Raw genomic sequence first — 14,781 nt, forward strand, 5'->3', positions numbered from 1 at the left:
TTAGGAAAACTATTTCCATACATATGGTAATAAAACTTTTAAAAAAAGGTCACTCAACAAATATGTATTAAGCATTTACCATGTGCATAAACACAACAAATCCAACAGTCCCTGTGTCCTCAAAGAACTTCTACTATTCTATCAGTGTAAACAATCTATACCCGTAAGCATCTACAAAAGACATTAAAAGTGATGGGGGAGAGGTGTTGCTATATTCTATATAATCAGTAAGTTAACTAATAGCAGAAATACTAGCTAAATTTTAAAAGTATGTTAAAAATCTTATTTACTCATTGTATTTAGAATACTTAGGAAGCATATTTAGGGCAATTTTCTTAGGGGCTGGGAAGAGGAAGAAGGAAAATATCATTAAACACAGTATTTTGTCCCTTTTCATATTATGTCCTCTCTTTACCTAGAGTGAGCATGTGAAAACTCTGTCTATAAACTTATAATTAAACAATAGTTAAAAACAAGAGGGAGGGAGGCATAAGAAGACAGTTGCTAGGTGGTCCAAGTTTCGGATCGTCACTAATTCTAATTACAGCATGAAGACAACAAATAGCACAATCCACTTTCAGCAGGAATTACACCCCATTTAGTTATTTTATGTTGCTTATTATTTGCCATTTTAATTTACGCAGAACACAGTATTTAAAGATCTATTATTCAAGTCAGGTTAACCATTATTAGTGTTTTTGATGGAGTAGTATTGATGCTTTGAAGGGAAAACCTCCCTAAATACTAGAATTGTAAAAAAAAAATGTAAAATTTTTAAAATGTCACTATTACTAAAGCAGAGTTTTTACCTATAGTTCACCACCCCAGATCTAATTCTCTTCATGACACTGTCCCTACATGTTCTTTTATTTTTCTGTGTGATTTTAAAATCGATAATAAAACTTTGTACAAGAGAAATCTGAGGAACACCACTGAACTTCCCTGGGCTTTAGTTTCCCCATTCGTAAAGGGAGGGAGAGTTGGAATAGATGCCTGACATCCCTTTTCCAGCTCTAAATCTATGAGCTTAGTTCATAACACTCCAACTCTTTTTGTTCTTAATGAGACACTGTACAGAGAGTTTCCTTTCTTTGCAAGATACTTAAGCATTTCCTTCTCAGCCCAAAGACAGATCTTTGGTAGAAAAGGAGGCAGCCAGCGAACAACAGCTACCCAATGACTCCTATTGCTACCACTTCTCCCCTTTCTCCTTAAGAAGTATCCTTGGGTCCTATAACAAAACAAAGCATTTCCTTATTTATTCCTTCAAACATTCATTAAGCACCTCTGTGTCAGGTGCTGTATAAAATAGCTAAATCGGGTACTGAACTACTCCTGAACACTGGATGGTGATGCTGTTTTCTTCATACTGTATTGACAACTCAGAATGTTTACAATTGGTGAAGATCTGTGACTTGGATCACCTAGCAGTTGAAACCCTAGCCAAAATGGAACCATTCCTACCCTCAAGGAGCTTACATTCTACTGGTAATGTACATAAATGTGAAAAGGACACCAGACAACATTATGCATTTAAAGAAATTCAAAATAATTTTCTAGGGGGCAGGGGAAGGGGACGCAATCAACTGAAATAGAGCAGGGTAGGCAATGTACAAAGGTGGTACTCGAGTTCAGTTGTGAAAGAAAAGCTAGAGACTCTACAAAGGCAGAGGTGAAGGGGCCTGAAAACACTGATGCATAATTTCCTCACCTTGCTCAGAGAGGCTAGCCACACTACATAATAGCCAAGTGTGTTGAGAATTGACTGTCTCTCACCACCACTGTTTAAAAATATCTAAACATTCTTCCTAGTCCATCATATCTTAGTGTTTGTAGAAACAATAACATGGGAGTATCTCACCTCCATTTAAAAGCAAAACCAAAAACCACATTAAAAAAATTCTAAACAGGGGCAGCTAGGTGGTGCAGTGAGTGGAGCACCGGTCCTGGAGTCAGGAGGACCTGAGTTCAAATCCAGCCTCAGACACTTGGCACACTTACTAGCTGTGTGACCTTGGGCAAGTCACTCAACCCCAATTGCCCTGCCTTCCCCCCTCTAAAAAAAAAAATTCTAAACATACAGTTATTTCCATACACATAACACAAAGATGCTTCTAAATGAAACCATGAACCTCCATTTCACACTTTCTTCTTAAAAAAAAATAGTAAATCTTATTTTTATAAATGCCCGATGTGTCCATGCTTCCTTTTTCTTGTTATTTGTTCATATAATCAACTTTGCCTAGTCATCATGTCTATTTTGTAAACATTAAACAAACATAAAACTAGAATCAAGTACTAACTTTGAGGTATAAAGCAAAATTATTCTGAAAAATTTTGTTTAGGCCTTTTAATCGTCAAAAGCAGTAACTTCTTCCTACCTTTCTATATGAATCTTCTATTGTAGGATCATATTTTTCAACAAATATTCCTTGAACAAACTGTACAGTCTGTAAAACAAGCAATTCAATTAATTAGCTGGGTGCAATGTGTGTGTAAGAAACAGGATGCTGTAACAAAAATGGATAGTGCCTGTCCTAAAGGAGCATTCTACTAGAGGGCAGGGAAGAGGAGGGTTATAAAAGTTATACTCTATGATGTGTATGATAAAAAAGAAGATGATCTTGTCATGAAGCAATAGAGATATGAGTAATGCATTAGCATCTATGAAATAATAAAAAAATCTAGAGAAATGCATTTGGGTAGAAATAGTAAGTGACAGAGGTGGGATTCAAACTAAGGTTCTTGTAACCCTAAAAGCCAATGCTCTTTTCACAGAGTCTGGAAATCAGCTTTCCAAAGCCAAGTTTTTTTTTGGGGGGGGGGGGAGGGGGAAAGAAAACGGGTAAGCTCAGAGGTAAGAGAAAAGTGACTTCCAGGAGTAAAATCACCTTCACTTAAACCTTTTTTTCCTCAGTTAACACATAGATACTATGTAGTACTTAACTGCAAAGTCAGGAAACAGATTTGGACAGGCAGTGTGATACAATACGGAACACTGAATTTAGACTTAAGAAGACCTGGGTTTGAATCTCAGCTCTGTCACTCAACCACTAAGTGGCCATGGGAAAGTTACAAACTTTCTGAACCCCAGTTTCCATTATCTGTATGATGAGGGGGTTCTAAATCTATGACCCTATGGCAATTTGCATTAGAATCTGTTTTATTTAAGTAAAAAGAATGTTATATATCTAACTTTTTTTACAAGATGAATTCATTTGTAGACTTTCAATAGTTATATACAAAAAAACCAAAATAGCCCTATAACGTACACACTAACAATATGATTTTTCTCTACTATTGGGAACATTAGAACAATTTGCATGGTTCTAAGGGTGAAGGTTCAAGTATAACATTAAATGGTCAAGGATCTTATTCTTTTCCCTCTTGTTTAATTAAAATTTTAATTATTTAAATTTAAAAGTTTAAGTAAATTTACGACCAGAAACTATCCCTCCACTTCCCATGACTAATGAGAAAATTAAATATCCAGGCATTTATTTTTGGGCCCCTTGGTTTTCCAAAGTCCACGTTATCTTGATACAAGCTTGCTTTTGAGTGTAACAAAAGCACGAGGATAAAAATAATGTGGAACATATGCAAATATTTTAAAAATTATTCACGAATGATAAGGAAAAACATACTTCAACTCCAAACTTCCTTAACCCTACTGTCAGCAACTTGAAGCTCAGTTATGGAGATATTGAAGACTTCAGATGATACAAAGATCATATATTCACATATAATCAAAATTTGCTTTTAACAGAAAAAGAATTCAGAGAAACGTTGACTACTATTCATCTTCTGGTATTAGCCAAAAACTTGATCTGACAAACTGAATGGCAAACAATTAGAAACTTCAAAATATAACATTAAGCAAAAGCAAACACAAAAAGACAATATTCTAATCCTAAACTTTTAAAGACAGTGTTTCAAAATCAATCTGTTCCAACACAAACACTACTACTCACCAGGGCAGACTTTCCAACACCTCCTGAGCCAAGAACAACTAGCTTGTATTCACGCATGGTGGAAGGTTGTAGTAAACACTTCAGTATCTGAAATCCAAAAAATCCACTGTTTAAAATCATATACAAACAGTAACTTGCTATTCACATGTCTTTTGTAATAATTTTAATTAGTTTCTTTACTGAAGACGAAGGACATGAACTTCGGCTACACCATGACCTTAGAATTTGAAAAAAACATCTCTTTACTGTGACAATAAAGGTAATAAACTTTGGGCCCTTGTGAAACATCAGCTGAGAGAAAGAACCCACTACGGCCAAAAACGATTCTAGGGATTGATCCAATTATGGTCTTGTCATATAGCTCTCAGGTTTTAAACAAACATCGCAACCCCCACAAGTACCCAACAATCTTCTTGACTTATATGTTAGCAAAGTCTCGATACCAAGTCCTCCTTACAATGACGTGCTGGTTTTGATAGACAAGGATGAAAAAGCTGATTACCCATGAGATATGCATTACATGTATGGAACATGTACAGTATTATGTCTATAATCAAGTAAGTATATATCTGTAGCTTTATTTATTGGAAAATAAAGATTTTGGTTATTCCATTAATTCATCACAAAGGTTTTCAGACTTGCAGAACCATTTACAATTGTTTTGCATATTCTCCTCCAAATATCATTTCTATCATGTTAACAACTGCAAGTAGCACCAATGTTTCTCTTATTTAATAAGGCTTTTTTACACTGAACAATTTTGTAAGCAAGCATACATGACGGAAGCAAATCTTTTAGTATCAGGCATGGTTTTAAAAAAAGTTTGGGTTTTGTTTATTTAAAATATCTGGAAAAATGATCTTGCCAATGTCATTTAAACTGATTAGATTTCGTGTGATCTGCTGTTAAACAGCAAACACAGAGCTCTTAAATCCAAAATGATTATAACTTGTCTTGAGTTACTTCCATTAAGAAAGAAGTTGGAGGCTCTTTATTCTTTTTTTGAAGTAGGGTGATAGTGGAGGAGATAAATTTATTCTTTTGTACTTGCCAAAATTAATGTTGAGAAATAGAATATAGATAATAATCATTTTAATTTTCATGGCAATGATGATAATTTTTGCATACAGCATTAAAAAAGCAATTTGAAACAAATCTGCCATATTAATAAAGTTTGTTTCATTGGAAAAAAAAGGTAGGTGATTTTGTGTGGGAGGTGTACCTAAAGATATTTAAGGATTTAGGCCACATCTGGCTTAAGTGAATACTGGCTCAGGAGTTAAGAGTCCAGTCCAGGGTTATAGTCCTGGTTTTGCCACAAATCTTTTGTGTAACCATGAGTTGCTCATTATTCTCTGTGTCTCAGTTTCCTTATCTGAAAAGGAGGTGTTAGGATTAGATGTCTAAGGCTTCTAACATTCTATGGCATCTATGTTATTTAAAGGCTAACTCTCCTGGGTCTCAACATTTTCTCTCCACAAAACAGTGGTAAGAGAAAAAGTAAAGAAGATTGTAAAAATATTGTAGAGAGGAATCTGGACCAATGAGTCCGCTGCCAAAGTTACCGCTGTCACTCACTCTTTGAAGTTCCTCGGCTTTAGACCCTCTTTCTTAATTGGGAAAGTCAAAGAAGAACCTCAATGGCCATCTAGTTCAATACATACTTGAAACTCTCTGCAAAATACAGGTCCATCAGTCTTTGCCCAAAGACTTCCACTTTAGCTAGTTCTAATTGTTAGGACTTTTAAATTACAACAATAATTTTCATTATGTCATTAATTTGTCTATTTGCAACTTGTAATTTTACTGTTTTCAGAGAACCCAGGCAAGCTACTTCCCTGGACTTCAATTTCCTCGTCTGAAAAGATGAGCGAGTTGGACAAGATAACCTCCGAGTTCTAAATTTAATTCTCTCAAGTGACAGCCCTTAGAATACTTGGAGCATTCTTCAGCATTCTAGAGGATTTTTTTTGATTTATAGAGATTTTCCACAAAAGTAATTTAAAGTGATGACCTAAAATGGCATTCCACTTAAAGACAGCTATTCTCAGTCTAGAGATCAGTTATTATACTTCAAATGGGCAAACCACATTGCTTGTATGAATAAACTTCTAGAAAAGTCCAGCTTTATGTCTGTCCTGCTGTGATTCCCCTTTTCTTCACAACTGATATAGTCAATGTGTATTATATTATTTTATAGTTAATATTTTGGTTTGTTCAAGCTAATTCATATTTGTTTTATCTCCAAGTAGATTAGAACTCCTCAGAAAAGGGCATGTTTTCTCATTCTATTAAATTGTTCAAAACCTTTAGTAAACAGTACAAAGAATAGGCATTCAAAATGTTCTACATCATTTATTTACTGAGTTTAGAACGCTGAATTTTGGAAAAATGAAAACTTCCTAGTTTGTGGATTATGTTACGACTTCCAATTGTTGATGCATGATTTCCTGAGAAGCAGCAGCAGTATGGCATAACGGATCAAGAACTAGATTGTTATAGTTCTAAAAAACTAGCAAAGACAGGATCTCTCAAATCATAGTATTGTTAATAAATGATAATAATGATAATTAGATATAAAATAGACCATAGTAGGAACACTAGAGTATAGGAAACTTTTCTATTTCAAAGACATAAAGGGCAATATAAATATAAAGAGGAGCGTGGAAAAAATTACCTGCCCTATCTATGGTTAGGATTTGTATAAGTTTGTGGCAACAAGAGATAGGCTCACTGGAGGTAAATATGGACCATTTTGATTATATAATATTAAAAGTTTTTGCATAAACAAAACCAAAGAAGCTAACATTGTAAGAAAAATGGGTGGGGAGAGGAAGTAATCTTTGCAGCAAATTTCTTTGAGAAACATCTCGTTTTTAAAGATACTCAGGGAAAAGAGTCCAATTTCTAGGGAAAACTGAATCCCATGAAGGATATTACCTACACCACAGGAAGAACCACCTTAGGAATTCTTAGGGAAAAAGGCAGTATGAAGTAGTGAATTAAGCTTTGCACCTAGAATTAAGACCTAGGTTTTAATCCTGACTCAGATACTTTCTTGTTGTTTGATTCTGGACAAGTCACTTAAAATTCTGTCTGCTTCAGTTTCCTTATCTAGGAGATCTTATATGTACAACAGACAGTCTAGGTTTATAGAAGGTACTTTCTCTCAAAAGGTAAAAATCCAGGTAATTTAACCCTAACTTTCTTCTAACAGTCATGAGGGAAAAAAAGGAAAGGTACTTAAAGAAATCTAAGTGGCTGTGTAATGAGCTTGGGCTTTTAAAAAGCATGTACAGGGGTGGCTAGGTGGCGCAGTGATTAGAGCACTGGCCCTGGAGTGAGGAGGGCCAGAGTTCAAATCTAGTCTCAGATACTTGTACTAGCTGTGTGACCTCAGGCAAGTCACTTAACCCCAATTGCCCTGCTTTCCCCCCTCCAAAATATATATATATATATATGAAGAGCATGTACAACAAAAAAGAGAGGGACACATCATATAAAAGCCAAAAATAAAGTGGCACAAACCTGCACATAGTGTTTAAAACAGCCAGTGAGGTGAGGCTTTAAAAAAGGTGTATTATACTTTAAAACTTGTAATGTTTTCAACAATTCCAAAACACTGCAAAAGCATACCTCTCACAACATCCTTCCCAGTGTTGCTATTTGACGATTACAAATAAGCTAAATAGCAATGGAAAGACAAATGATGGACACAATCAGGCTGTTACTAATGGTGATTCATGAAAAAGTGCCAAAAATACAGTTAAAGAGAGATGTATTTATGTAACTGGAAAAGAAGGTGGGATAGCCACAGAAAAAGAAAGAAGAAAAAAATCTCAATCCTTCTATTATAGTATGTCAGAGAAGCTAAAGGAATAAGAGGGAAAGAAAGTCTCTAATTCTCTGAATAGTTCTACGAAGAATTTTTTTAAAAAAAAAAAAAAAAAAAAAAGACCAAGAGATGCAGTTGACTTTTTGGTAACTGTCATCCAGTAATAATTCTTCTGCAACTAAAGCACTGATTTTTAAAAAAACTTATGTAGGGCTATTACATATTTTACCTTATAAAATGAGCCTGTCCTAATCTGTCAGGATATTTTTGGATCCTTACTCTACAGTCCAGCTTGATAGCTTCTATCATCTTCATGGATTGATGGGTAACCTAAAATCCTTCTACTTTAATGGGAAGAGGGGACCACCTGCTATTGATGCCTTTACACCCTGCCCCACCAACTCTGCTAGAGCAGAGGGATCAACCACACGCAGCCACAACACTCTTGAGTGCCATAGAACCAGGTTAAAACGTAACTGGGAAATACTTAACAAAATGAATAAAAACAACATGCAGCCTCTGCAGGCAAATGGCCCTGTTCTTACTGGGATCGGCCCTCCTGCACCACTATCCTTTATTCTTATTCTTTTCAACAGTTTAAGATAGTACTCCACCTGTGCTCTTGATTTAATGTTACTACCACCTTTAGGATCTGGCCCCAACAATTATCCCTGTTTTTTTTTGGGGGGGGAGGCGGTCTCCACATAATTCTCCTTATCCGATTACAAAAATGCATTAACAGGCATTGTGCTAAGCCCTGGGGGATCCCAGGGTAAGCAAGTCCCTACCCCCTCCATCTTCTATATTTGCTAACACCAAATGGTCACGAATCTATATTAAAGATAATTAATGTTTAGAGGAATGAGCGTTTAATTTGGAGTCAGCCCTGCTACTAGCTACCTGTATGCCCTCAGGGAAAGTCCTCTAATTGCTCAGTCCCCTCCCCCCCAGTTTCCTAACAGTATGATTTGTAAAACATCCTTTCCATCTCTAAATTCTATGACTCAAGCAAAATAATGTATCTCTAACAATTCAGCTTAACTAAAAATATTTATCGGAAATTTCATTGTTTTAGTCATATTTAAGACCATGTCAAATTTAAGTGGCCAAAAAAATTTCATTTAAATACCCATTACTCTTGCCTCTTCAAGAGCACTATAATAAATGTAGAAGTTATCAATGTTTTGGTAACTCAAGCAATTTCGCAGAGCTCCAAAGTTGTTCAGATTTCTGCAACATACGCTCTAATTTTAAGTTATAAAGGGTGATGAAAATGCTAAGTTAAAACACTTAACTACTGGTTCCAACTGTTGGCTGACAGTTCTCACTGTACACTTTTTGTAGAAGGCAGCTCTGGAGAGCTGATTTCTCCTTTCCGCCTCCAACCCCCAAAGCAGTACTTTTAGCAGCTAGGCAAGACTGTCTCCTCCCTAACATTAGTTAAATTTCGGTCAAATTCCAGAAATATCTAGTACTGATCTTTTGGTCATAGAGGGTTCAACAAATATGAAGATGGAATTTTGGGGGGAGAAGATAAAAAAAAGATTGGGAACAGTAATCTCATTGATGTAAGAAATTCCTCATGAGGTAACTATTTATCAAAGCAGGTTGGCATCTGTTCTGTGCTTTCTAGGCACTGATGTTAAATGTCTTGTCCAGGGGGGGGTAACAAAGGCAAGTAAGTATTGGGTCAAGATGCTGGCACTTGAACCTTTCTGACTGAAGCTGTTTTTTCCATCCACTGTACTACAATGCCTCTTATAAGCATCAGCTCAAAACCTAGAAATTTTTAAAAATACCCTCAGTCAAAATGAGAATCATAAAATTCACCAAAATGCATTAAAAATGATTTATCCATCTCTTTTTTGAGTCATCTGCCTTTCTGATCAGGACAAGTAATAACCATTTCCAACCTTCAACACATTTTGCTGAGATACTGATGAATAAGATTTTAGCAAATCTTTCGTAATTAAAATTTTAGTCTACTACTACTGAAATGAGGAAGGTTACTAAGTCTCAGGCATCCATAACACTAGAGGAAGAGCAGTACCCTGAGCAATCATGCAAACTATACAGGCCTTTTTTCCTGGCCCACACTAGCAACAGCAAAAAGAGTATTTTGATCAAACACTTGTAGAATGATTTAGGAATAGTTTAATCAAAGCAAAAAGTAAATAAAAACTGTTTTTAAAAGGTACTAAATAAGCCTGGATTTCTTAAGCAAGTGGAGTAGAGAAATAAAATTCTCTCTGCTCTTATTTTTGTGGGAATATAAAAAGGTCAGACAACTACTGTTTTGTCATTTTAATATATTTAAATCCTGTCACAAACCGATGTTTGTTCCCTTTAATCAATCACTAACTCTAGAGGCAAATTCATTTGTGTCCTTGCCATTCAAGGCCCCATTTTCCAGTTTTATTATTGCAATTACATCTCCATTTCTATTACTGTTTATTAACTCCAGTATAAGGTTATCTACAATGCAGTGAATGTGGAAAAACCAGTTTTTCTTCACAAATTTCTAAGCCGATTTTCTAGATTAGCAAAGCAGTTAGCTGAAATGACAATAATGAAGAATCCTTCAAATGAAGGTTGCTTCCTTTGAAGACAAAAGAAATTTTTGGGTCTGCAATCCCCCTATTAGTTTCTAACATTCTTTCAATGTGAGACATTTGTATAAGTTATCAGCAGGTACTTTAAAAAAACACTTTCCTAATAATATTTAGGACCTAAATGTACAAGTTAAAAATTTTATTTTTACCTTACAAATTTGTAAGTTCTGCAGCTTTACATTCTTTTCACCAAATCAGTTGTTTGTGATCTCAGCCAAAAAATCCTAATATTTTACTTGAATGCTTTATCAATCAAAGAATTCTGAGACTGAAAAGAATCTGGGTAGCACATTAATCCAACCCAATCACAAAAGGAATTCCGGTAAGAATATAGCCCCAAAGTGGTTGTTCTGCTTCTGAGAACTTGCAAGGAGAGAGGACCCACCAGGAAAACCCACCCCTGGGGAGCTCTAATCATTAGGACGTTTTTCATGACATCAAACCTATACTGACCTCTTTGAAAATTTGCTTACAGCTTCTGGTTCTGCCCTCTGTGCCGAAATCTAATCTGTCCTCATAACAATCTTTCAAATACCTGATGAGAGATGTCATATGACATCCGCTTTCTTGTTCTCCTTCTTCTCCAGGCTATATAGGACTTCAACATATACTCTTAGCCAACCAGTTCTGAATGAATCTTAACTGTATTAACTTTCCTTGGTTATTATATTGAGCCATTACTCCAACTTTTACTTCACTTTCATCTCTTCACAATCAACACTATAATTAACCAATTCAATTCTACACTGTCCTCTACTCTCTAAACTCCTTGTCTGGCAGAAGCTCTGATGAACAAAGTTTCAAGTCAGTCAGGCTACCCAGATACACTACAAATTAATGTTTTCTAACCTCAATGGGTCCTACACTGAAGCAAAACTATCCTTTTGCTCCTCCCAATTCTCTCTTCTTCAAATCTTAGTTGAAGATCTCACCTTTTACTTTACAGACAAAATTCACTGGTGAGCTCTCTCATCACCTCAATCGATAAAGTTGAAGACTCCTTGACACTATCTCCCACCTTTTCTTCCGGTTTCTGATGAGGTAGGTGGTCCTCTTCTCCTTGCTGAGAGCCACCTTTTTACATGCGTCCTTGGTCTTATCCTCTAGTTTTCTCCACGACATTGCCCAAACACTGCTCCCTCTTTCTAATAATTTTCTTTTCATTTAGGGGTTACTTTTCTACTGCCTTCAAATTACAACCAAGTAACCATTAACCTTAAAAAAAAAAAAGCCTTACAAATCCTACCATCCCCTTAGAATATTATCCTATTATCCTTCCTTTTTCACTCAAACTCCTAGGGAAAAAAAAAGCTTTCTATATTCACTATCTGTACTCAGTCCCACCTCAGCCCATTACAATCTGGCTTCTGACCATCACCTGACCAAAACTCTCCAGTTACCACTGACTGCTCAATTGTCAAATCTGATGGTCTTTTCTCAGTTGTCTTCCTTCTTGAGCCCTTTGCTTTATCTGATACTGATGACCATTTTTCTTCCTGGATAATCTCTCCTTTTCGGGTTTTTGTGACCCTACCCTCCTTATTTGCCCACTATTTGAGAAGACTGTACTTTCTTTACAGACATCATCATCCACATGATGGCCCTTCTAGGTGTTCCTCTGTTTTGGGGTCCTCTTTTCTCTGAGTTATCTCAGTGACCCCAACTCCCAAGTGTCCTCCCCTCCCTAAAGTGGTATTACTTCTATATGTGAATATACAGATACGCACATTGTCTCCCTTGACAGAACATAAACTGGAGAACAGGGATTGTTTCAGTTTTTTGTCTGTGCTTCCTGTAAGCTTTGTAAAGTGCTGGGCACACTTCAGAGCTTCATAAAACACTACTGCCAAAACTCACCCTGTGACTCTCACACAGATATTGGTGTTTGTATCAGCACAAAGAAGGCGGGGGAGGATCAGGAATTTTACAAGCCCACAGGACCATGCCCATCATCTGAAGAGCCCAAGAGGCCTGGACAACTTTCTTGCTCCTTGCATTCTGTTTCTCTTCCACGATCCTGCTAGCTGTAACTAATATCATTCCATAAACATTACTATGCGTAAATTGTACATTTTATTTGGTTTCGATTTTTAGTGGTAAAAAGTTAATACTTATGACTATCCATTTAGAGAGCTTTTGCTAAAATGAATATTGAGGAACAAGGAAGAGAGCTAAATTGCATAGTTAACCTTTTAGATTTGACTCCGCACAAAACTAGGATAGGTAGGATGTGAATTTTATTTCTTCTTTTGAAAACTGTTAGTTCATATCCTTTTATCACTTAGGGAATGTATTTTATTCTTCTATGTATTTCAATCAATTTCCTACATGATGGTGGAAAGCAGACCTTTATAAGAGCTATTTGTTACAATGACAAGCCCTTCCCCCATAAAAACTGCTCCTCTTCTAATTCTGACTGCAAAGCTTTTTAATTAGGAAATTGAAATTGTAAGTTTTATCTTTTATCTTTCCCTTACTCAGTTAAGAATTCTCCCCCTTGTCCATAGTCACGAAAGAAATTTTCCATTCTCTAATTTAACATGTTGAACATATCCATTTGAAGTTAACTGTGATATACTAATCTAAATCTAATTTCTGCAAGAATGTTTTCCAGTTTTCTCAAATGATATAATTTTTAAGACCAGAAAAACTGACTTTTGTGAGGATATTCAGATTATAGTAACACAGAAAAAACCTATTGTGTCCTTCATGTTAGGATAACTTGGAAATTTTAACCTCACCTACCATGATTTGTTTCACAAGTATGCTATTCTGGCATGATATAATACAAAGAGAACACTATGAAAGGAAAGAATTCTCACTTATTTTATTCTTCCAATGGTAGCAGAAGAGATCACAGTGGAGAGCAATGAGGCATGTAGCACTGTTGTCAGAGAAGGGATCTGAACCCAAGTCTATTAAATAAGAGGTGTCAAATTCAAGCCTGCCAAACCAGATTAAAATGTAACTGGGAAAGGTTTAACAAAATAAAAAAAGATGATACAACATAATGTTGATTCGAGCTTGACACCACTGCATTACATCATGCTGCCTCTTCATGCAGATATGATGAATTTAGTAGCTATTTTGCACATAACAATTCCAGCTGTGTTATTCAGGGGAGTGTTTTCACCTGTTATATTCAGGTTTCTAATCCATAAATAAGGAAGTTGTCTAGGGCTGTGTAGCAAATAGATTATAAAAATGGGAAAAGGACCCACATATACAAAAATATTTATAGCAGCTCTTTTTGTGGTGGCAATTGAGGGGACGCCCATCAATTGGGGAATGGCTAAACAAGTTGTGGTACATGAATGTAATGGAATACTATTGTGCCATAAGAAATGATGAGCAGGTGGACTTCAGAGAAACCTGGAAAGACTTATATGAACTGATGCTGAGTGAAGTGAGCAGAACCAGGAGAATATTGTACACAGTAACAGCCACGCTGTGTGATGACTAATTTTGTTAGACTTAGCTCTTCTCAGCAATGCAAGGATCTAAGACAAGTCCAAAAGACTCATGATGGAAAATGAAAGCAGACTGAAGCATACTATTTGCTTTCTTTCTCTTTTGTTTCTCCTTTCTTGTGGTTCATCCCATTGGTTCTAATTCTTCTTCACAACATGACTAACGTGAAAATATGTTTAACATGAATGTATATGTAGAACCTATATCAGATCGCATGCCATCTTGGGGAGGAGGGATGAGAGGGAGGAAGAGAAAATTTAAAACTAAAAAGCTTGTGGAATCGAATGTTGGAAAATAAAAATTAATTAATTAAAAAATAAGAAAGTTATACCAGATGATCCCAAAGGTTCCTCTGAATTGTAAATTCTAGGATCAAAAGACTAAGCTATAGCATGTATGAATTTAAAACATAACTTTCATAGGCAAATAGGAAGAACATTTTAGCATTGTTTCTCTAATAAAGGTCTCACGTTTAAGATATATAGGAAATGGCGTCAAATTTATAAGAAATATTCCCCAATGGATAAGTGGTCAAAGGATATGAATAAGATTTTTTCTGGTATCTTTTGTGAAATTTCACATTGCCTAGATTTTTTCCTGGATTCCTCTTTATTCCAGAGCCATTCTTTATAAAAGAATTTAAGGAAAAAAACTCAGTAGAATTGATGCACACATTCAAAGACACATTAAATACTATGTTTCTACACCTGTGAATTCTGACATTTGCAAAGGAATTGGAGGTTAGGAGAGTGTCTTCATAGCTCTCTCTTTGGGGGCCAGGCTTGTTCTCAATAATTTCAGAAGATTGTTTTGTGGCTGTCTGTAGTCACTGTACATTATTTTTTCTGGCTATGCTTACTTCATTCTGTATCAGTATGTATAAATCTTTCCG

General features: G+C 35.8%; 1 protein-coding gene across 1 annotated transcript in view; it reads right to left on the reverse strand.

The window, feature by feature from the left end:
* Positions 1-14,781, reverse strand: part of RAP1B (RAP1B, member of RAS oncogene family) — a 56,130-nt gene that overhangs the window by 17,536 nt on the left and 23,813 nt on the right. Inside the window, exons 2-3 of the mRNA XM_036760181.1 lie at positions 3,972-4,058; positions 2,382-2,450 (exon numbers count right to left, since the gene is read on the reverse strand). Of these exons, the coding sequence (XP_036616076.1) occupies positions 2,382-2,450; positions 3,972-4,028 (126 nt within the window). The 5' untranslated portion in view covers positions 4,029-4,058. The remainder of the gene's footprint in view (positions 1-2,381; positions 2,451-3,971; positions 4,059-14,781) is intronic.

The sequence above is a fragment of the Trichosurus vulpecula genome, chromosome 5, assembly GCF_011100635.1.
Source record: "Trichosurus vulpecula isolate mTriVul1 chromosome 5, mTriVul1.pri, whole genome shotgun sequence".
Lineage (NCBI taxonomy): Eukaryota > Metazoa > Chordata > Mammalia > Diprotodontia > Phalangeridae > Trichosurus > Trichosurus vulpecula.